At 41.3% G+C, this 21657-nt stretch overlaps 1 protein-coding gene across 6 annotated transcripts in view; it reads left to right on the forward strand.

Moving 5' to 3' along the window:
- Positions 1–9228, forward strand: part of LOC121616998 (RNA-binding protein Musashi homolog 2) — a 238794-nt gene extending 229566 nt beyond the window's left edge. For 5 of the 6 annotated variants that reach the window (XM_041951942.1, XM_041951946.1, XM_041951944.1 and 2 more), the window contains 2 exons: positions 810–880; positions 2557–9228. In XM_041951942.1, coding sequence (XP_041807876.1) covers positions 810–851 — 42 coding nt within the window. In that variant the 3' untranslated portion in view covers positions 852–880; positions 2557–9228. The remainder of the gene's footprint in view (positions 1–809; positions 881–2556) is intronic. The other variant, XM_041951943.1, reaches the window with a different exon arrangement.
- Positions 9229–21657: the final 12429 nt, after the last annotated feature.

Here is a 21657-nt window from a genome sequence, read left to right on the forward strand (position 1 = left end):
CCTCGTGGGTGACTTCAGAGTCACTGATTTGTCCCTCGGTCTTCCGCTCGGCTGATTTCATTAATCCCTTTAGCCAATATCAAAACAGCCAGTGTGAAGAAGCAGTAATGAACTTAACTGTTTTTTTTATGCAAGACAATTCGAGTGCAATTAGCTGATTGAAGTGATAAAGACAGATAATCGCCGTTGAAAGTGCTTCTCCTTTCACTGTTGTGTGTGAATTCAAGGATTTCTTCAGACCTGTCAGCAGCAATATTCACAGTATCCTGATAACTGAGCTACATAATGAAAACCATTCAGCACTGAAAACACACTGATCTGACTGAGGGCTGTTTATGATCCTATTCTCTGCATGCTTTCAGATAGAATCAGTTGTGTATGTTGGCATGAATAGAGATCGCGTGTGTGTGTGTGTGTGCGTGTGTGTGTGTGCGTGCGCGTGCTGTTGTTATCATCTCCTTCACATATTTTTCACTCAGGTGTTTGAGAACTGTGTTGATATAGAAAATGAGATGATTTGAAGTTAATGTATCTTGAATTCTTTAACACAGTGTGAGACCATTCACTTTATATAGTTTGTCTAACTCTTTTATTTTTTAACACCTTGTACCATGAAATGATTTCTCCATGACAAGAATATACGAGGAACCTGTGTAATGTGACAGTTCAGTGTCCTGCTCTGCTGCTGAACATGATCAAACTGAATCAAAGAGTTCGCAGTCATGCTAGCTGGAAAACAAGTTGATATGATACTCACTTTTCTCTCCTTGAAATGCATACTGACAACAGCACTAACTGTACACTTTTAGGGCCCGTTGATTGCGACAGCTTTTACAAATGGATACCATTGAACAGGTGGCCGGTTGCCATCTCATCAGAGGTATTGCATTTTATTTACTGTGCATTTCTATCAGTCTCTCTCTAATATATGTTCATCTCATTATCAGTTGTTTATTCACCTCCCTCCAAATGACAGAGCTGGTAGTAGAGTGCGAGTGTGACGGCAGGTTTGTGTCCTCACGGGTTTGGCGACGTGGGCCTTCTGCATGACGCCTCAACAAAAAATCATTGTCAGTAATTTAAGTAAAGCTTGTTTTAAAGATGCACCGATCCACATTCTTCAGTTCCGATCCGATTCAGCGATACTGAAGCCAGAGCTCTTTTTTTGAATCATTATTATTGTTGTTGCTGTTGGTGGTTTTATATCTGAGGCTACATGAAGCTGTAGTAAACCACACAGCACTTCTTATTAAAAGAGAAAGTATACAAACATGCATTGAATTTAAATGTTTTCTTTGAAGTGTAGGTTAAGTAGCCTTCACATTGAAACAGGTGTAGGAGTGCACATTGCTATGGCAACTCCTTCAATTTTTGGAAAAACCTGAACCAATCAAGTGCACAGCAGTGCATTAGCAGTTACTAGCGAGAAGGTTTCTATACATGAGTTCAAAGCTAGTGAGAGAATTAGTGCAGCGCACTTCATGAGGATTTAAAGTGAATATTTGACATGAAAGTGCAGAGAAATGAAAATCTCCCTTTTCATTTAAATTCAGTCTCAGTGGATTTTGGGATCTGGATCGGTTAGTGGATCGGTCGGTCTGGTTTACATCAGTATTGGCATCGATACCAATATTGGATCCCAACTCTAGTTTGTTTGTGTGACTTGCAGCAGGAAGAGTCACACACACACACACACACACACACACACATACTACCAGTTCTGCATTTTTTTTCCTTTCTTTTTTCTGATTAACATTTTGAAATGTTTCCATCCTAAAACATTCGTACACACATTTCACAGTATGTCACAAACCAGTTTACGATGTTTTTGACGTGATAGCACGAGCTGAGCTCTGGTTGGGCAGAACTCTCAGCACACGTCTTCACACCGCTACGACTAAAACGAATCCCAAATCCCAAACTCTTCACTAACAAGTCGGTGGCCTTGAATCTTCCCCCGAACAGTAACTGTCCACGAGGAAGCGAGTTTTTTCAGTTTCATCATGTTTATTTTGTCACTGTAACCCATCTGTATTGCTAACATCGTGCCTGGTGGTGTCCAGCGTAAGGCTCACTCTAAATGTCTCGAGCTGTCTGTCTGCTTCCAGCTCCTCTCTGCAGATGTGATGTGTGATGTGTGTTTGTGCACACGTGTTTAAATCGCTGTTTATTTCCAGCTTAGCGGTCGATACTCGACAGTAGCGGCACATGCATGAACCTGACTGCTAAGTAAACAAGTGGTGGAACGAACAAGGATAGATTTTTTTATGAAGTGTGAACATACATGCACCAAGTTGTTAAACAGGCTCCTCCACTGTAATTACATGTTAATTTAAGTGTTGACCAGCTGTTCTTTATAAAAAGTGAGAAAAAGTTATGTCATGCTCGCGCCTCAGTCGACATGTTTCATTTGGAAGTCATATTAATGTCACAGACTTTTGCCATTACCTGTCACTGCCAGTCTTACAGAGAACAGTATTTATGGTGAGGATTTCTGCAAATCACATGAGCGGTTTCTAATGCTGTCGCTGTCCTTTTTTCCCCTTTATCACCCAGCAGAGTATATCTGGTGGCCCAGGAAAGACAGGACGGAGTTTCTAATTGGCTTTGTGTGCAGGTGATGCTATCCAACTTCAAGCACTACAGCGTCACCCAGGCAAAAAGAGAGAAAGTCGGCACCATATGAAGAAGAAAAGAAAACGTTAGTCATCTCAGAAAAATAACTGCTGTACTATAATCCAAACCTCCTATAACTTTACAACCTGGTTTGGTCTGATGTTTCACGTCGATTTCATTCACCTGTTTCCTTTCCTCTGTTGGCTTCTGTTTGGGTTAGGTTTTAGCGAGTCGTTTTAGTTTCGACCTTAATTTTGTGTCATTTTATTTTATCTTCTAGTATATTTGTGTAAATGGATTTTGTTTTGAAGTACGGGGGAGGGGGAGGGGGGGTCATAGCCAAGAATCTCTGCAAGTCATGTCTTCATCTTTGTATCGGTTAGTGTAAAGGAGAAGTGATTGGATGTTCCAGTCTTTCCGCGAAAAAAGAAGCTCGGCGTGGAGAGACTCAGAGGGGAAAAAAAATCAATTTTAAGGAAAATTTAAAGAGGGTATCTAAGTAATAAATCTTAGTAGCTGTTTTATTTCTTGTGATGTCTCATTGTTAACCATAATTACCTATTTTTGGGCAATACAAAGAGGACTCCAATATTTTTATGGTCCTTTTTTATAAGTGTTGTTTTTGTTGTTTAGAAATATATATATATGCTATAACAAATTTCATATAACTACATTGTGAATTCAAACTTGAGAAAAAGAAATGTAGCTGTACATATTATTCCAGTCACTGCATATAACCAACTCAGTGAGAGAATAGCATATTTTTGTGATGGTGTGTCAAAAGAACATGTTATAGCGTGTGAATAGAAGAAAAAGCTGTAAACAGTTATTATTATACTTTTTTCTGCTGGAAGACGGTATAATGACCCCAGAGACAAACAGAACACACTTGCTCTGTAAATACCGAAGCTGAATAATTTTACAAGTGTCATACCAGCAAATTTACAAACGGTGAGTTAAGTCAACACAGTTTTAAGGAATAAAAAAAAGAAAAAAGAAGAAAAAAAAGAGCCTGATTGGTATCTTTTGTCTAACTGTTAAGATATCGGTATCATTTCGAAGAGAAAGAGAGAGAGACAGAAAAAAAAAAGATGATTTAATCCAAAGCACACTGTACTTAGATGTGAAGATTAGAACTTGAACCAGGCATTTTACAGTGCTCTGTGCATCCTGACACTTTTATACTCTTGAGAGGAACTTGTTAGTTGTATGTTACTGTTTGTTTCATCCTGCTCGTTCCTGATTCATTTTTGGAACACGAATATCTGGGCTCTGTGCTCGAGCCTTTATGTAACGCTTGTTCTCTGAATCAGTTCTTTTTGAATGAATTAGGAAAGTAAACATTTTGATACCATACCTCAGCCTTTGTGAGTTCTATTGTGGAGTCATTGGCAGGTTTAATTTATTCTAGGGGCAAAATAACTGAAAACACTGAAAGGTAATAAAGCGAGTAATCATTGCACTGTGAGTAGTGAAGTACAGGCCATTTTCCTATTTGCACATGTATATGTTGGCTTTTTAAAAACGGCCCTGTGCTTTGGGATAGTATGAAGGATCTTTGGGTTAATGTGTTCTCGACTAGACGAGCGCTTCGCAGTTCGAGGCGAGTTAACAGCTTGGGAAATAGTAACTGATATGTTGCAGTGTACACTTGGATTTCTTTCCTAGACCCATGTCTCATCTAAAGGTATTTATACAGGGTCAAAAGATGACACTGAATTATTCACTATCTGTCGCTGCACCAGGTTTTACACAGTGTGTGTGCTCGATGATTTTCCTCATGACAAAACATTTAACAATAATATGCTCCAGAGTGCAGTCCGCTTTTTAAAGTCACTGATGGAATGAATGGTTTTACTTGTATACCTTACCTGCTGCAGGTGTACTTTTTGTTGTTTTCATTTTACCCACTTTCTTGTCTCATTTCTTTGATTTCAAAACAACCAGGTAAAGAAATATGCTGGATACTTCTAAAGTAAATGATACGAAGGTGTGATCAAGTAATAATTTAAAGAGTAAAGAAAAAAAAACCCTTGTAATGTTCAAATGTAAAAGAAAATAAGAAATACAAAACTATAAAAAAAAAGAAAGATGCTTCTTTGCTGATTTCAAGTTTAATCAGAGTTTTATTGATACTTTGTGGTTTATATATTAATAATTGTAATATACTATTAAAATGTACTGTGCATCCATTGCTTTCTCTCTTTCCATTCCCCATCCTCAGAGATCCTACTTCTTTTGTTGATCATTCATGTATTTCATTAGTGTGTAAAGAAATCACAGTTAACTTGTAAACAGAGTGCTGTCTTTGATACCAGTGTAGTGGTCTTTGTTGTTCTCCCTTGCTCTACCTCTCCTTTCTCTCTCATATTTATCCCTCTCCCTCTCGCGCTCTTTTTCTATCTCCTGTAATTACAAAGTAGATGTTATATAGGACTCATTAATATACTACTTGTAGTGAATAGTGGATTTAGGACCAGTCAAGATAGACCTTTCTCTAAATGATCATGTTATTCTGATATTTGCAGACAATTATTTTGATAGAGGTTCATTGTAATTTATTCCCTGTATGTTTTCTTTTTGGTTTGGTTTTGCCACTCTCACATGGTTTCAGCTAACCAAAGCTCTCATGGATGAACAATAGAGAAACCGTTGCTGTAAGATGGAATTGTTCACAAGGCATTATTTCGATCCCCACCCTTGAATGTTTTAAAAGGGGTGTGCCATACTACCTTAAATGCTAACGCTAGATATGCAAAACCTTTGTTTTTGATTATTTTTTAAGAGGGGACACAAGCTATAATCATGGAAAAAGATTTTATGTAAAAGATATTTCATATTTTTTTAAGAAACATACCAATGATTACCACAATAGTCATAATATCAGTCATAGTGCTGTTGAAATAACCTGTTATATCTTTTACTGTTTGTACACTTTGGAAATTTCCCAGGTGCCTCTGGCACAGTTATTTTTAGATGATACTGTTTCTGATCTCTTATCTCTCTCAAATCTTTGATCAATAATTTTAATAACTTTAATCTTAGATTCTAGATTTTCTTTTAATCCGTTATCAGTGTTATTGACACATATTGGCATTATAGAGGCATCACTGTAGAAAAAAAGACCTACTGCAGAAGACTCCATTAAAGGGAAATGTCAACACGTTTTATGTGGCGTCAGCGCGGATGGTAAATGTGGCCCGTTGAGACAATAAATTCCTCAGTGTGTGTGATATTGACTGAGAAAGCTGAGTTCTCCTGCTTGTGGAGCCATTAAAGCAGTGACTACATGTACCAGCATGCACTGCGTGCGAGCTTCTGATGCCCACGCCCACGTTGCCGTGTATCGCCGCCCTAGCCAAGGGCCAAAACATAGCGCTGGTGACAACAACATGCCACCTGCCCTCTTGGCCTTCCTGGTCCTGGTTGTCTCTCCCAGTTTGTCTTGTGGTGTCCCAGCGTCCAGCACACCTCCGTCCATGTGACGAGTAGAACTTTTATGTCCAGTAACGCGCACACAGGCTCTCTCGTGGTCTGCTGTGGTGGCACCCAGCAAAAACTGGACACTGAAATTGGTTGCAGCAGAATGATTCAGTTTCTGTTGGCATAAGCCGCTGTTTGCTCTCGGCAGCTCAGGTCCTGGATGCTCCCCGCCGGCCGTATCCTCCTGCACGGCTGATGCAGCCTCAGCCTCTCTGCTGCATGTCTTCGGCCCTGTGCTCTGGCTCAAATAAATCCGACTGAATGTCCGACTCAGCCAAAACACTGGAACACAAATATCCTGCACTCATATTTAAGGATGCCATTTTCACCGTTGGAAACATAGCTAGTTTTCAATACAAGCAATGAGAGTAGTTTTGGCTTTGAGTGGCAGCACGAGACTTGAAAGAGGTGTAGACTTGAAATCCAAGCTGTAGTTTCTCACTGTACACAGATGATGGCGCTGGTGCCAGAAAAAGAGATTTTGCAGCAGTGGTACTCAGTTTTCTCGGTCAATATCGCACACATTGAGGAAATTGTTGCTTCAATCGACTGCATTTACCACCAACACTGACTGGACATCCACCTAAAATGTAATGAAGTCTCCCTTTAAACAGACAAGGTATTGAAGGATGAGGTGTGTCGAGGCTGATTATTCGATGGTTAAATTCAGGTCGTGACGTTGGACCAGCACCCGAAAGCTGTGATTCATTGCTAAGCTAAATGAGAGCAGATGATATAAAAACTTGAATTTAAAAGCTCACCATGTCAAAGCATGTCCGCTATTCAGACCTGCTGGATTTACACAGACAGCTGTGTTTCAAGCAAAAAAACAAGCCTATTATAAACAAGCCAATTTAATTTAGGAGCTCAAGCTGTGTGCACACTCCAGCCACAGATTGAGTTAGTTCTTTAGTATAATTTCAATAAAACATAATTTAGGTTTTATATCATTTTGCTCATTTGTTTCACATCATGGGGTCTTAACCCTTGAATACCATCACATTAATGAATAGCATTAGTGTCCTGACGTCCTGTATAGACTGTCAAACTACATATAGTACTATATATAGTATGTACAGTAATGGCAGCTTTGTTAATGACGCTCACAGACAAATTATTCCAGTGAATCCAGCAAGCACACAGGACATTGTGTTGCTTAACAAGTCAAATTATATTACACTTAAATGTAAAACGATAAAAGTAATTGATTCAGAAGCAGAACTTTAGAAAAAGCTGAAAATCATTTATTTAAAAAAAGAGTATTAAAGCCTTTGTTCACCTCATTTGCACATTTTAATATAAAAAGTATCTCAACAGTGTAGAAACATCTAAAGTAGTCATTTGAGTGTACCACCTTATGTGTACTAGTTTAAGTTTGACTCTGACAGGATAGAAGAAAGTGTTCCTCCCGTTCATTTGCAGCATCGTCCCTTGAATTTATCTGAATATCTGATATGGAATAACCAACCGCAACTCCAAACGCCTACAAACCGCCACACGAAACTCGTTGATTCCTATTTTGCCGCCGTTCCATCTGAAAAACCAGTAACAGTGCAACAAGTCTAAAATCTCTTGGTTTGTTTGTTTCACTGTTGCAGCACCTGGTGGCTCTCAGACCGTAATTAAACGGACACAATTAAACTCCAAATGGCTCATTTTCCCTGAGCTCATACAAGAATTGACTCTTCTATTGTTTTGTGATCCTGTAGCTTGGACTTTAAGGTAGCATGGCTCTGTTGCTGTAATTTCATTTTATCTCAAACTGACAGCAGTTTACAGCTGATGAATGTTACACATCTTAGTAGACTAGCTTATCCATTTGGGGAGAGGGGAGGGGTCTTGGTTTAAGAAAAAAAAATAATCAAAAAAGAAAAAAAGTCAACCTGGAAGGTGTTGACATTTGTAGTGTACTACCGTATCCATTTAAACTTGAATCTTGAGGCAAGTGCTAGGCAATGGCCAAACAATTTACCCCATCCGCTGTGGGAAAAGCCCACCCCGAAACCACGCGCGCTTGTGCGATTTCTGTCGCCTGGGATTCAAATCTGTTCTCTGGATATGAACAACTGTCTCCCGAAAGCTGGGACATCAGACGTGGACTGTTTCAGCCTCTGCTCCATTTCCAATTAATTAGGCCGACTTTGAAGGCTCATTGAACGTTCTTGAGCATTTATACCCAAAAGAGGCTTATTCATAGTGGTGCTAATGGTTTTAAACCAGACGATGTGCCCTTATCTCTGAGAGATACTGGATACTGTCACAGTGACCACAAAGTGACTCTCACTAACGCCACCACTCACAGCGTCCGCCCTAACACAGATCACTTCCTGTTCGCAGATCTAGACTTGGACCCTTCAAGGTGACAGAAATGGCACAAGTTCAGCTGAACTGTTGTGTTTTAGGGTGAATTTCCCCCTCAGTCCAAACCATTGCCATCCCACCCATGCTCATTATTAAATATATACATACAGTTGCAATATATATGTGTATCGATGAGTATATACTTGCAATTTCCACTCATTTGAACTGAACAATGTTAGACTGGAGACCTCAGCTGTATACAGAATATTCCTCACGCAGCTTGCACCCAGGTTCATATAGCCGAACCGTCATTATTAGCTTATGTTCACCAACACGAGAGTTCACCCCTGGCGTGTTGTCGAGTTCGGAGCAGACCGCATGGCCTAGAGGGGAGCCTGGAAGCTCTTCAGACCGCATGGACGGCAGTGTGAGGCTCTGCTGTGCTTCCATGTTTCTGCAGGCTGAGCACAGAGCTCTCTTCACTGCTGTCTGCCCATTCCTAACACTTGCCCCTTTTTTTTATGTTAACCGACTTTTTATGGCGAGAGACAGACAGACTTGACTGACATCTGAAAGCATCTTTCAGGTTATCATATGGCTTGCTTAAGCCCTGTTGTAAAATATACTAAAAAATAATAATAATAATAATAATGATAATAATAATAATAATGGATGGGGGTCTCTCACATATCAAATGTGGAAAGTCTAATTTTATATTTGTATTTTCAAATAATAATATTGACAAAAAATGTCTGTGAAAGGTTTCCATCCTCTACTGTGGTCCAGAAATTGATGTGTCTGTCTGGAAAATAAATAAAATAAACTGAATTGTTATATTACTTGTTTTCACTGTTTCATTGCATTTTTATTTTCTTGTATTATATTTGCTAAAGCTGGAAAAAGATCTGACATGATATTTATCTCGACCTTTCAGGAGCACACGTGTAATGATGTAGTGAACCATCACATCAAAGAGGCATTCACTCTCCATACTGTTTAGCATCTGCTGACATCCCATAACTGGATACTGACACAAGACCGTTGTGTGTGCTTGTTTATTACAAACAACAGGGATTTGGGTTTTTTTTTTTCCTCATTCCACATTTTCACTCGACCACACACTCAGCATATCTGCACCGGGATCCTTTGAGGTCACTCATAAGTCAGCAGGATTAATGGAGTCGGAGCACTAAGATGCATTTTTGTGGGGGGGCGGTGAACAAACAAGAGCTGGCGTGTAATTCTGCTGCCCCTCAGTGGTCTCTCGCAGCGCTGGGGAGGATGCAGCGCGGCATCCACCGGCGCTTCAGTATTTTCTGTCGGCCGTATCACATGGAGAGCATCAATATTAGCTGAGGCTCAGGGTATAAACGGCTGAGGGTGTGATGAGTGGATGAGCAAACAGGCTGCTGCATGACAGGCCTCTGAGAGCCGTGCAGCAGCGCACACACACGTTCAGCATGAGGGGTTTACCTTCCACGTGTTTGTCACAGTGTGATTAGCTCAGGAGAATTTCATTTCAGGTGCCAGAAATTAAAGAAAAAATCTGATTCTGAGTCAGTTTCTGAGGTGAACCAGACGACTGAACCACTGACAGCATCAGAGCATTTTCTGATACCTGACACCAACACTGAAAGTGACGTTTCCTAACAATATATAGTGAGAACTAAATATCTTGAACTAGCAACCACAGGCGTAGTTAATTATAATAATAATGATATAATCAGTGTTCTCCAGCACATTCAAACTCTCTTTGTGAGGGTGTGATAGATTGGGACTGTTAACCATAACGTTACTGTTGCATTGAAATTCAGGCATCAGGGTTTTTAATGTGGGTGCTTGTCAGGTGAGACCAGCAGTCCGACAGCTTCATCACTCATTCAGACAAGGTGATCTATAATTGTGACTCAGATCAATACCGTTGCCCGGCTCTGTTTTTCAGAGCCGAGGAGCGACAAGTTTAGCTCGCGCCGCGGCAGCCGTGTTTGTGTTTTTTGTGTTTGTGTAATGGCCACAGTGATCGTGCAGCCGGCAGTCTGGGCTAATATGCACGTACAGACCATGCAAACGTTTGACGTGCAAGCAGAGAAAATGCAGCACACGTGTAAAGAAACACACACTGCCAGTCGGCTGATTTGACGCCCAGTATTTCCAGTTGTTTTTGTTAAATTCAGATTTGGTTGTGTTTATTTTTAAATCCCAAGTGATGTAAAAGACTAGTAAGATTATAGCAAGCACACAGAATATAACATTTGTAACTTAGAAATATGTTCAAATGGATTTAAAAATGTCACAATGTGGCTTTTAAGATGTGACACATTTTATCATTAACCCACAGCAGGTCTGACTGGAGTTTGGTCCAGATCCTGGTCACTGTAATTAGCAGACAAATTCATCAAACGCTTTGACGCTCGCGCTGTCTGTGTTTTTAACTTAAAGGCCTAACTGGTTGACCTTTCCAGTCCACCTGCCTTTAATTAAGTGCTAATTAAAAGTGCCATTACGATCAGAGAGCTCGACACTCATCGGCCCTTAAATACAAGGATTGGGGTCTGTGGTGGAACACTGCAAGACAATCAGCAGTCATTACAGGAGCTAAATGTCAGCTCACATTGGAGAGAGGGAAGCTGTTATTAATCTGTGGAGCCAAAATTTGTTTTAAAGTAACAATGTTGTCCATAATATTTGAGCAGCAGAGCCTGCACTATGGAAATGTATCACTTATATTCATCTATATGATCCTATATGAGGTTTCTTACTGCACATGCAGTACATTTTCCTATTTTTACTTATAATAATTTTACATTTATTTGACTCAACATTTCATCAAAAATAGTAGGATTCAGGGTGCTCACCAACTTTTGACTGGCAGCATGCATGCAGTGACACGCTCACATAAATTTGACCAAATGTGAGTGCATCAGGCAGCATGTCAGCGGCTCATTTGATGGCCTCACCTCATACCAGCGGCTCCGTGTAAATTTCCCATGGGCCAGGGCTAACAGGCTGAATGTGACAGCTCCTGGCAAACACAAACAAGCCCCAGTGTGCAGAAATGCCACAGCGAGGATGCAGCCTGGGAACGCCGCTCCGGCCGCCGTGGAGGTGTAGTGGAGAAGTGGCGGTTCGAGAGGCGCTCCGCTGCCACCTCCGTGTGCGTCAAGCCTGAAAAGCAGAGGAGAGGGATGAAGAATACCTGGCTGCCATGCATATTCATGCAGTGATGCGGGGCTGCAGGAGACTCACAACCCCCATCCTCAGCCTGCGAGGACACCTCAGGGCCCCTCACCATTTATTAACGGTAATTAAGAGCTAGTCTGAGATGCCTGCATGTTTAATTGCCAATTACAGGTGGGTTAGATATAGATGAAAATGACAGCTATTTATATAGTACATCAGCCTAAATAATCAAGTTTATACCTTGAAAATGGGACTGGAATGAAAGGTTGGGAAGCATCCAGGATCCTCACACAAGCCTTGCATTGTAGGAATTCAAGTGCAATAATGAGCAATGTTCAATGGATATGCACTTAATTTTATGTGCATCACTAAATTATCTCCCTGCACAGCCATGTAATGGTTGCTCCTCTTTTGAAGCGGAAAATTTTTTTGACAGAGCTGTGTAATAGAGTCAATAGTTGATGGGAAGACTGCTGTGGATGGGGAGATGAGGCACTCAGGTGGCTGTTTCCTCCCAGACTGCAGGCCTAATGTAGCCTTTGGCATGGAAATTGACGTGACATTGATGGGCACTCTCCCGCCGGCAGAGAGTCATGCGTCTGCACAGCCTTCCAATTCACTAATAATTGCTGATTAAAAACTAGTTAAGAGTCCATGAAAACTCAAATGTGCATTAACCAAATGACCTTCTGGGAATGGCAAATAGTCTGCAGCCAAGAACGCAGACAGCTTCATATGTGGAGCCGGCCGCCGGGTTGTTTTTGAGAGGGTGGAGGTGAGAAACAAACAGGAGTGCTCCGTGTGAGGCTGTGGAGTTCCTCTCAGGAATGAGCTTCATTGTGTCCTAATCTTCACTTTGTGTTTTTTAGAAATGGTCCTGGAGCTCAGACGACCTTTTCATTGTGAAACGGGAGTCTGACGGTCTGACGCTGAGAGAATCCCAAACGAGGCCGCAGAGACGTTTAAATGACATCTTAAAAATCAGAATCGGCAACTTAATCTGACAGATAACTGCTGAGTGTTATGATCTAAAAATCTAAAAACAGGAAATGTGGCTTCGTTGCCTACAGATTATGGATTCAATTGATTAGTTGTAGATAACATTAATAAATTTAAATTAGGTTTAAGATGACCAGTATCTGCATTTTTTTTAATAACTTGAATGCATTTATGAAGCAATTCTTTTTCTGAGATAAAAGTAATCCCATTACTTTAACATGTTTCATTATTCCCCCTAATATAAACTATGATGAATATGATTTCATGTGTTTTATCAAAGTATTAATCGTGAACATGCTGTTTTTCCTGCTTATATGATATTTAGTTGATTTTATATGTTGTCACGCAGGTTTCCCATAATGCTTTTCATGGAAACGGAATAAAAATCCACTGTAGAATCGTTATTGTCGACGTTTTACGGTCAAATGCAGCCTCTTTCTCTTACAGAAAAGAAGCATGCACTTGCTGTCTTTTTTGAAAATCAAAGCAATAATTGCCTGAACATTTAGATTTGGGAGCTGTATGTCGCCATCAGCGTGAAAAGCAGAGGAGGCCACGAGCCAACTGACTCAGAAAATTCACATATTGTGTCCCTCTTTTCTCCCATATTATCCACCAGATGAGGCATTACATGCTTACAAAGGCCATCAGTGTTGGCCCAGATCACAGAGGATGCAGCTGTCTGTTCATTGTTCATCATCATTGTCTTCATGGATCTGATGCTGCAGAATCAATAGCTGCCTTCGAGCAAACTAGTGAGCGACACGCTGCACTGTGGAAGCAGGTGAGGGTGTCAATTATTACTACAGGACAGAGCAAAAATACAAAGTAAATGCCAAAGGGTGGAGCGGGGGGAGGAGGTATTAGTGTCGATGGGCTCATTACCAGTGGATTAATGATTCTTTGGTTTGGTGCTGCAAATCTCCGCCTTTTAAAACTCACTTTATAGTTTCTAGTTTGGAAAAAATAAAGCTCCGTCCCCGGTGAGGTCCATCTCCAGGCCTCCCTGTGCCGAGGCATCCCAAAACCATCGTGACAGAAATTAAATTAATGAGAGATGAATGTCTGTGTGTGTGTGTGTGTGTGTAGGTGTTGGATTGTTGATTGCCAACAGGTCTGCTAAAGCTAACACAGTTTTAGTAGAACAGTAGATTATGTGTCACTAACACATTCTGACATTTTACATCAAAATGTTTCCCAGTGTAAAACATCCTCATGCTGATTATTTTCCAACGCAACACACAAACTTCCTTGTCGAGGAAGAAAGCCCCGTAGTTAATTAATTAGCGGTGCTATTTGCAGTGTTTGAGAGGACGAGTTCAATTTGTAGGATTTGTGCTAAATATAAAAGGCGCGTCACAGAAATGGCCTGAAGGGAGGCCAGAATATTTAGTCTGACCCCTCTGATGTCAGGTGAGAGCCACATCACAGCGCAGAGTAGTCCAGATGTGATGTGGCGTCATCAAAGAACGCCTCTACAAAGTATCGCTGTCATCATACAAACATTAACTGTGCTTATTCGAAGGCAGCGCAGAAGCTTTCGCTGCCTGTGAAGTCACTGCAAACGCCACTGAGGGCCGTAAGCGACCGCGCACGAGAGGGAACAAAAGCGTGTCCGGGGGTTCACGTGGGTTTTTAATCAGATAACGTGTGATTTGTGTGAAATCTCAAGTAATTTGATGCGATATCTGCTCGTGAGAAACACAGCAGAGGCTCTAAAGGCAAGGTCAAACTCAAGGTCATGTCTATGTCTCATCAGGAGAATTTGATAAGCACAGTAATGCAATGATACGTCACATGCATGATGTAGACCAATGAATTCAGTGTTAAATAATAACCAGCAAGCACATGAAGGGCAAAATAGTAAATTAGATAAGATATTTTTACAGCAGAAACACAGCTAAACCTGTGCAAAGGGACAATCGAATAAACTGTAGTCACAGCTTAATGGCACCATGAAGGAGAGGTGATATAGTTTATGTTTTTTAAGTATGTTTTTCCCCTTTTTTATGGGTGGGAAGAGCAATAGGCAATTCCAAGCCATGGCTTGCTTTTTTATGTTTTTTTTTTTTTTTTTTTACTGTGTGTGTGTGTGTGTGTTTAGACAACACATACTCTTATCAATCTCTGCACAATAACAGAAAACAATTTGCTAATGTTTTGAAAATAGCTTTCCCTTCCCCTGCTCCAGCATTGAGAGATGTATGCACAATTTCATAAACACAATCAGTGCGCTGAATGGCGGCACTGATATTCTGAAAAAAAAAAAAAGAAAAAAAATCTCATTATTGTTCCTGAGCTATGGAAAAGCAGTCAATGGCCCATATCACACAAAAGTCCCCCCCCCCCCTCCGCAGCGGCCCACCCGCACACGAAGCTTAATTCCACCTAGCAGCAAACAATATGCAGCAGTTTGCTGAGAGAATATTACTGACGAGCAAAAAAGGAATCATCAGCGGGGAAGCTGCGCTCGCCAGTCTTCAGGCGACACTGGAGGCCACCGGCCACACCGTCTCATCATGTGTCTGTTTTATATATTTTGAGCTGCAGTACCATCAATACAGCTGGACTATGTCAGGTCTCATTTCAATAATTCAATAAATCTGGATCTCTTTAGTGCAGTGCTGAAGAGACGGTGACCTGTGTGACGCCGTCTGCCCGCGCTTATGGATTTCCAGTCTTTTGCAGCCCGCTCCATCTTCCCCTCACTCATGAACAAGTGTCAGGACGAGTGGCCACGGGGGAGGGCAAGTAAACAGGAAATGAATGATCGGCCCTGATCGGGGTTACATGCATAGAGTCTAAGCGACTGGCGTTTGTGACTAGACAGAACCGGGGACACCCCAACCCCTGTTTCTGAGACCTCTGAGCCTCCATATGGACAGCTGTAGTGATGGATGATGACAGCGCAGTGTATAATCACAAGATCTCAATGAGCTATAAAAACGATGTATGTATCAAGTGTCCTCAGCACTGCTCTGCAGCTCTCATGGTCCCCAGAGGACGAGTCCCTCCGGCTTTGATAACTTTTATAAATCTTGTGAGGAAAATACTTTAAACCACAACTGGATGAATTGTAATCAAAGTAGCTACAGATTTTCAAGCTCCCTCAGACCAAATGCCTGCAAAGTCACATCCCCACCAGCCTCAGCTGTACTTTGTGTTTAGCGCTAATTAGCAAAGGTTAGCAGGCTAACAAGCTACAGTAAGATGGTGAACCTTGTAAATATTACCTTCCAAAAATCAGCACATTAGCACTGGCACAGTGAGCATTTTGCCATGCTAGCATTAGCATTTAGCTGCCTAAGTATGGCCTCGCAGCGCTGCTGGCCTGCTAGCTGCAGACTCGCAGCCTTGCTGGTATCACCCTGTGAAATCAGCGCAGAGGTCGTGACGCAGCTCTCGGCAGCACGGCGGACAGCCTGAGAGAACGTGTGTTTCTAAAATATAAATGTGTACAGAGTGAGCTGTAATCACAGATATGAGCCATGCACTTTATACTTCGCTCTGCCCCCGCTACATTGTGATTTCACAGTCCGCTAAAGCCTTCTGAGCCCTCGCACCTTCCTGCTCTCACACGTTCTCGCTGAGCACGCGGCTGATGTTAATTAAAGTCTGAGAGGGTTCAGTGTTTTAAGGCTCTGGGTAAACATTGGGACCGGGCCTGCAGCATTTGTTCTTTGAACCGTGATGTACATCAGATCAGTTGCAAACTCTGGCAAGTGCTCGAGTCTGACATTTGATGATGTAAGGTTTATGGTGATCATCACAGATCACTAAATGTCAGGGACTGTCTGCTCAGAGCTGATATATTCATCCCAGAAAGCAGGCGATGCACTCGGATGATACACTGCTCCTGCTTTCTGTCCCTGTCAGGACTGAACAGCGTGTAAGGACTCATCAAAATGTGGGAGGGCTTTCAATAGAAAAACTGTTCCATAAAACACTTCTTGACCTGCGCAGCAGAGAAATGTCATATATCACGCTTCTGTCAGTTGTGACTTACAAAACCAAACGGAGAGCAACAGAGGGAAAAGACCACGCTTTGTTGAGCGCTGTCGCTCAAACGTGAGGCCTGATTAATGGCCGCGCAATTACACGCGGCCTCAGAGAAACTGGCCGTTCGGTGTCACATTTGACATTCTGAGCCATCGAGCCGATCAGTTTAAAAAGCCCCGGAATGCAAATGTGCCTTCCAGATGAAGTCCCTCATCCTGCGGGCCAAATGAAGTTACAACTGATAGAGCTTATTGATCTAACAATTACATTTTTCTTTTTACTGTTGTCTAGTAAGCTGTGTTGATCCAATCCAGAATTAGTGGCTAGTGAGCACAGACCTCTACCCCATTAATCATCTTGTGACCCTGAGGAGGGGCCCACCCTGAGGTTGGGAACCACTGGACTCAACTCACAAACTGTATATAAAGTAGCTAAAACTAGCTCCACCTTGACCAGCTACAACAGGAAAATGCTGATTAATGTCATATATAACACTCAGAGGGGTATTTTTTCTGTAAATACTTTTATATTTGATACTATAAACATGTATTGTTAATAATTCTGTGTTAACCTACGTGAGGTTTCACTTGTGACAGAATGTTTTTATTCTGCAAATGTCTCAGTAACGGATCTATGTCATAGATGGAGATTCATTTCCAGACCTCCCAGCAGGATAAATACTATTAGTGGTGAGTCAAGACATAAGAGAGAAGATTTTTAAGGATGTAATTTTCACTGACAGTGAAAACAAAGTTGTTCTTTGTTATTGAAGTAAATCTATATCTAAAGATAAGCTGATTAAATGCAGGTTTTTTGATACTGGTGATTGAGTGAGGTGTGTGTGCTCTGGTACTCACCTGACTTCTGCTCACACATATTATATTGTGTTGATGTTTTCCTCATGCCTGATCTTGCAAAATAATGAAAGCCTGATCCACATGCAGGTCAACATCCTGCTGGGATACATGTGTATGTTGATGACAGTAAAGGGGGATTCTGTAGAGCTTAATCCTGGAGCACCTCTTCACCTCTGAAAGGACATTCATTTGTTTTTCTGTGGCGAAAGGGTCACGCTGTGCTCATCCTTTTCGCTGCAGTCAAGAAGCGAGAAGAGGTTCCGCGTCTTGTTCAGAAACACCTCGGCAGAGATGAGCTGTTGGAACAAAGATCAAACCTTTTAGTGACCTTGCCGCACGTTGGACAATCTCTCCGAGCACCAGAGCACTAACCATCAAGCCCCATGTGGCCTCCGTCAAGTACAGAGTAATCACAGAGGTAAAATTGTGGAGGTGGCGGTAAACACCGGTTCAATTCCATGAACAGAATGAAAAAAAAAAGAAAAGAAAAAGTGTGTATGTGTGTGATTGTGGTGAAAACACGCCACCTGCAGTGTCCACTGCGACCAGGGTCATCCCAGTAATCACTCAACTCTAAGATTTACACAGGTGGCAAAACAAATACATGCATTCCAGGTGAGGTGAGTGGAATTATTTTAAGTGCATTGAGCAAGTTTGCTGTGTATCAACATCATCCTGGACCTGGAGCTCCTGTTGAAGTAAATGAAGCAGACGATGCTACTGAAAGAGTCGAGCACTAAAATAAAATAAACTAGTCAGATTAGAATCCAACTGGATTTTAGAAATGAATTCAAAATACCTACATGTTACAGGTCAAAGCTGAGGCTGAGACAAAACTAAATATGTTGATTTATACTGCGATGTATTTACATGCCCATACAAACCACAGCAGAGCAGATGATGAAACCAGCGTCTCTTCAGGCTTGCAGTGGCATAATGTGTGCTAGCCTTTCATCCACAAGGGGGCGTCTTTGAACAACAATCAGCACCTCTGCTCACTGAGGGTGCAGCAGCTCCCCAGGACCTCCAGCTCAAGCTGAGCCACACATCCTCCACCACTGCTGCTGTCCCGGCTGCAGCAGCCTGTCCGAACACAACGCGACTGTGAACGCGTCTGTCACTGAGCAGGGACGTTTCCTAACACATGCTGTCAAAAAGAGGCCTTCAAGAGACAGATGTCCGCACACTCAGCTGTTTTTAGATTTAGATTAGCTCTGTCTCACCTCTAAAGCTTTTTAATTTTTTTTTTTTTAAATAAAAACCAGAATGGTGAATTGGATGGCTGAATCTGATTTGATCTTATCGCCAAGTTACTGCAGGCTGAAAAAAATTCAGCACAGCCCAAAAGGCTGAAGCATTTCCTCCACGAGACTCAAGGGATGGTCAGTCTCCTGCTGTCGGTACTGTTCGTCAAATATGTGGACTTTTCAAGCCAAACAAAAAAGACATCAGTACGCAACATGAACTCCTCTTTTCAAACTTTAGATTTCACTGTCACATATTTATCTTAGATGATAGTAAAGTACCAAAACTGAATTATCAAACAGCCAAAGTGGCCAACTGTCCCCGGGCCCCTAAAAGCTCTGTACTTACTCATTTATGTTCATTTATTTATAAATCTACTATACATATACATTTTTATTTTTTTGGGACAAGCAAATGTCCCATAAATGTCAATATTACTGTTCTCGCTGGTTAAGGTTGAACTAATTTGAACTACTTTATGTACTGTAGGTTCAGCAGTTCAGTCTCTAACTATTTCTGACTTGACTGTATTCATGCTTAAAACAGGCTGGAATGTTCTTCGACGTGAGGAAATGTGTAGTAAGGACTTGAAGACTAAGGTGACTTGATAAGAGGGAGATTTCTGCAGGGAACAAGTGCAGAACTTACATTTTAAAGATGATCAAACTGTTTCATATGAAAAATCTTACTGAGTAAATAAAGCTTAAATAAGTGTAATAAAAGTACAATATTTCCCTCTGAAGAGGTATAAAGTAGGACAAAACAGAAAAACAAGTCACTAAAGAGTGTGCAGTGCAAGAGGAAATGTATTTAGTAAGATTCGACCACTGTTTAATCACAGTATCAGCTGACTGTACTATCTTATCCTAAGGTTTATTTAAGATTTTGAACACATTGGTAATCGTGCATGTGTGATAAGCCCGTTTCGTCATAAACGAGCCGTCAGTTTGCAGTACGTGAACAGTCAGACTGACCACCGTTAACAGATCAAATGTGATCTGACAGCAGAAATACGAACACCCCGCGCACACACCCGCGCACACACACACACACAAACACAGAATTCTTCATGAAAATTTGACATTTTAATGGAAACTAAAATTGTGAACACTGGAGGGGTTTTTTTTATTGACTCTATTACATTGTTTGGAATTTGAGGGTTATTATCATGCTTTTTTTTTTCTCAAAAAAAAAAACCATTGTAACGCGACACTTCTGTTAAATTCAAAACAAAATGAAATAATCAGATTGCTCACTTAAAAACTTAAATGTCAACCTGTAAGACATCTGAGAAAGAAATGCTATTGCCTCATATTTTAGGGGGGCAAGAGATGTAAAATTGATGAAAGGAGGAGAAGACCCCTCCCCTCCACAAAAAAAAAAAAAAAAAGATTAACAAGCACAACAGCCATTTGAGATGACACAGAGAAACATAATGAAAAGATGACTCGGCACAACATATCACCTCTTTTCATGACTGAATCCTGTAAAGAAGACACATGCTGCCCTTGTTTACTTAACTCTGCATGTGTGGAAACGTGAACACTGTACCTCTCCGGTGTCACTGAATAAAACAGAAAAAAAAGCCCCATAAATGAAAACATTTCCACAAGAGGCAAAGACAGTTTAAAGGAGGGACAAGTTTTTAAGTCGAGCACAAACACCAAGTCCAGCATTTCCCATTGCAGACGATTGATCACTGGATGAAGAAGCAGCACTTTCGGTATTTGTTTTTATCTTTTTAAAAAAAAAATTCTCCTCTCTCGCACCGTCTAATAACACGCTCAAAGTGACATTCAGCTGCTACAGTAGTGACTTCTCTTCACTAAAAACTCCTCCACACCCAGCGAGATGTCAGGAAGCTGGTTATGACATCATCAACAACGTCCCCGGTCTGTGCGTTTGCCATTCAAGAGCTGAATATCTGAGTAGTGTACCTTTGGCGAAAGCAGATTCAGAGTTGTTGAACCGCACGTTAATACCTCGCTCCCCCTCACAACATCAGCATCACTACAAATAAAAAACATATATTAAGAGGAACTCTGGTAATTGGGGGAAAAATAGGTCTACATCAGCCTTAATCAGTAACTAAATCATCTAAAACTCATCAAAAATGAGACATCTTGATTTATTTTCTGTATCATTTATTCCTTTTAGTCTCATCCTACTTGTGCATCTATGGATAAATTAGGTTATAACTCAAAAATAAAAGTTTTTTTAAAAACACATGTTAAAACATCAATTTGTTAAATCAGTTCAAATCAATTATGTGCTACTTCAGACATTGACTTGACAATGGACTGCCATGAGCATACACCAGCAAGCAGCTGTCATCCGTCCCATTCAAACTGATTTTGGCTTTAGGTCACACAGTTCTGAACACAAGCCTTGAAATTTTCAAAAACCTACAAAACACAGAAAATGCTCATTGCTTTCAGCTGCGTCCATGTCGCTTAAACAGAAGAAATTAGGATTAGCTGTAAGAAAACTTAGACAGCATTGCAAATGTTACAAAAACAAAGAAAAAAATGGCACGGATATATGCTGGAAGCAGATTTTAAACAATCAAAATTGCTGTAAAAGTATATTTTTTCCACGCAGGCACCTGAACATGAACAACAGGGATGATCTGGGGGGTGGGGGGGTGGGGGGGTGGGGGGGGGGGGGGGGGGGTGGGGGGGGGGGGGGGGGGGGGGTTGAAATATACGAGGAACTTGCATATAATAGAACTCGCTATGCACGCACCCACGAAACAACGAGGCCGAGCTCGTCACTCATAACCTGGAAGCCTGCATCAGCATCCTTGAGGTGATTGCACATCCTGAGGAGGTGGAAATATAAACTCCACATGATCAGGCTTTTCTGTCTAAACACGCCAACAGTCAGTCACTCAAACCCCTCACCCCCAATCACTGATTAACCATCTACTCAGCTTCAAGAACCAGTTTTTGGTTTGCAGGCTACAGTGCTAAATAAT

Source organism: Chelmon rostratus, chromosome 14, assembly GCF_017976325.1.
Source record: "Chelmon rostratus isolate fCheRos1 chromosome 14, fCheRos1.pri, whole genome shotgun sequence".
NCBI lineage: Eukaryota > Metazoa > Chordata > Actinopteri > Chaetodontiformes > Chaetodontidae > Chelmon > Chelmon rostratus.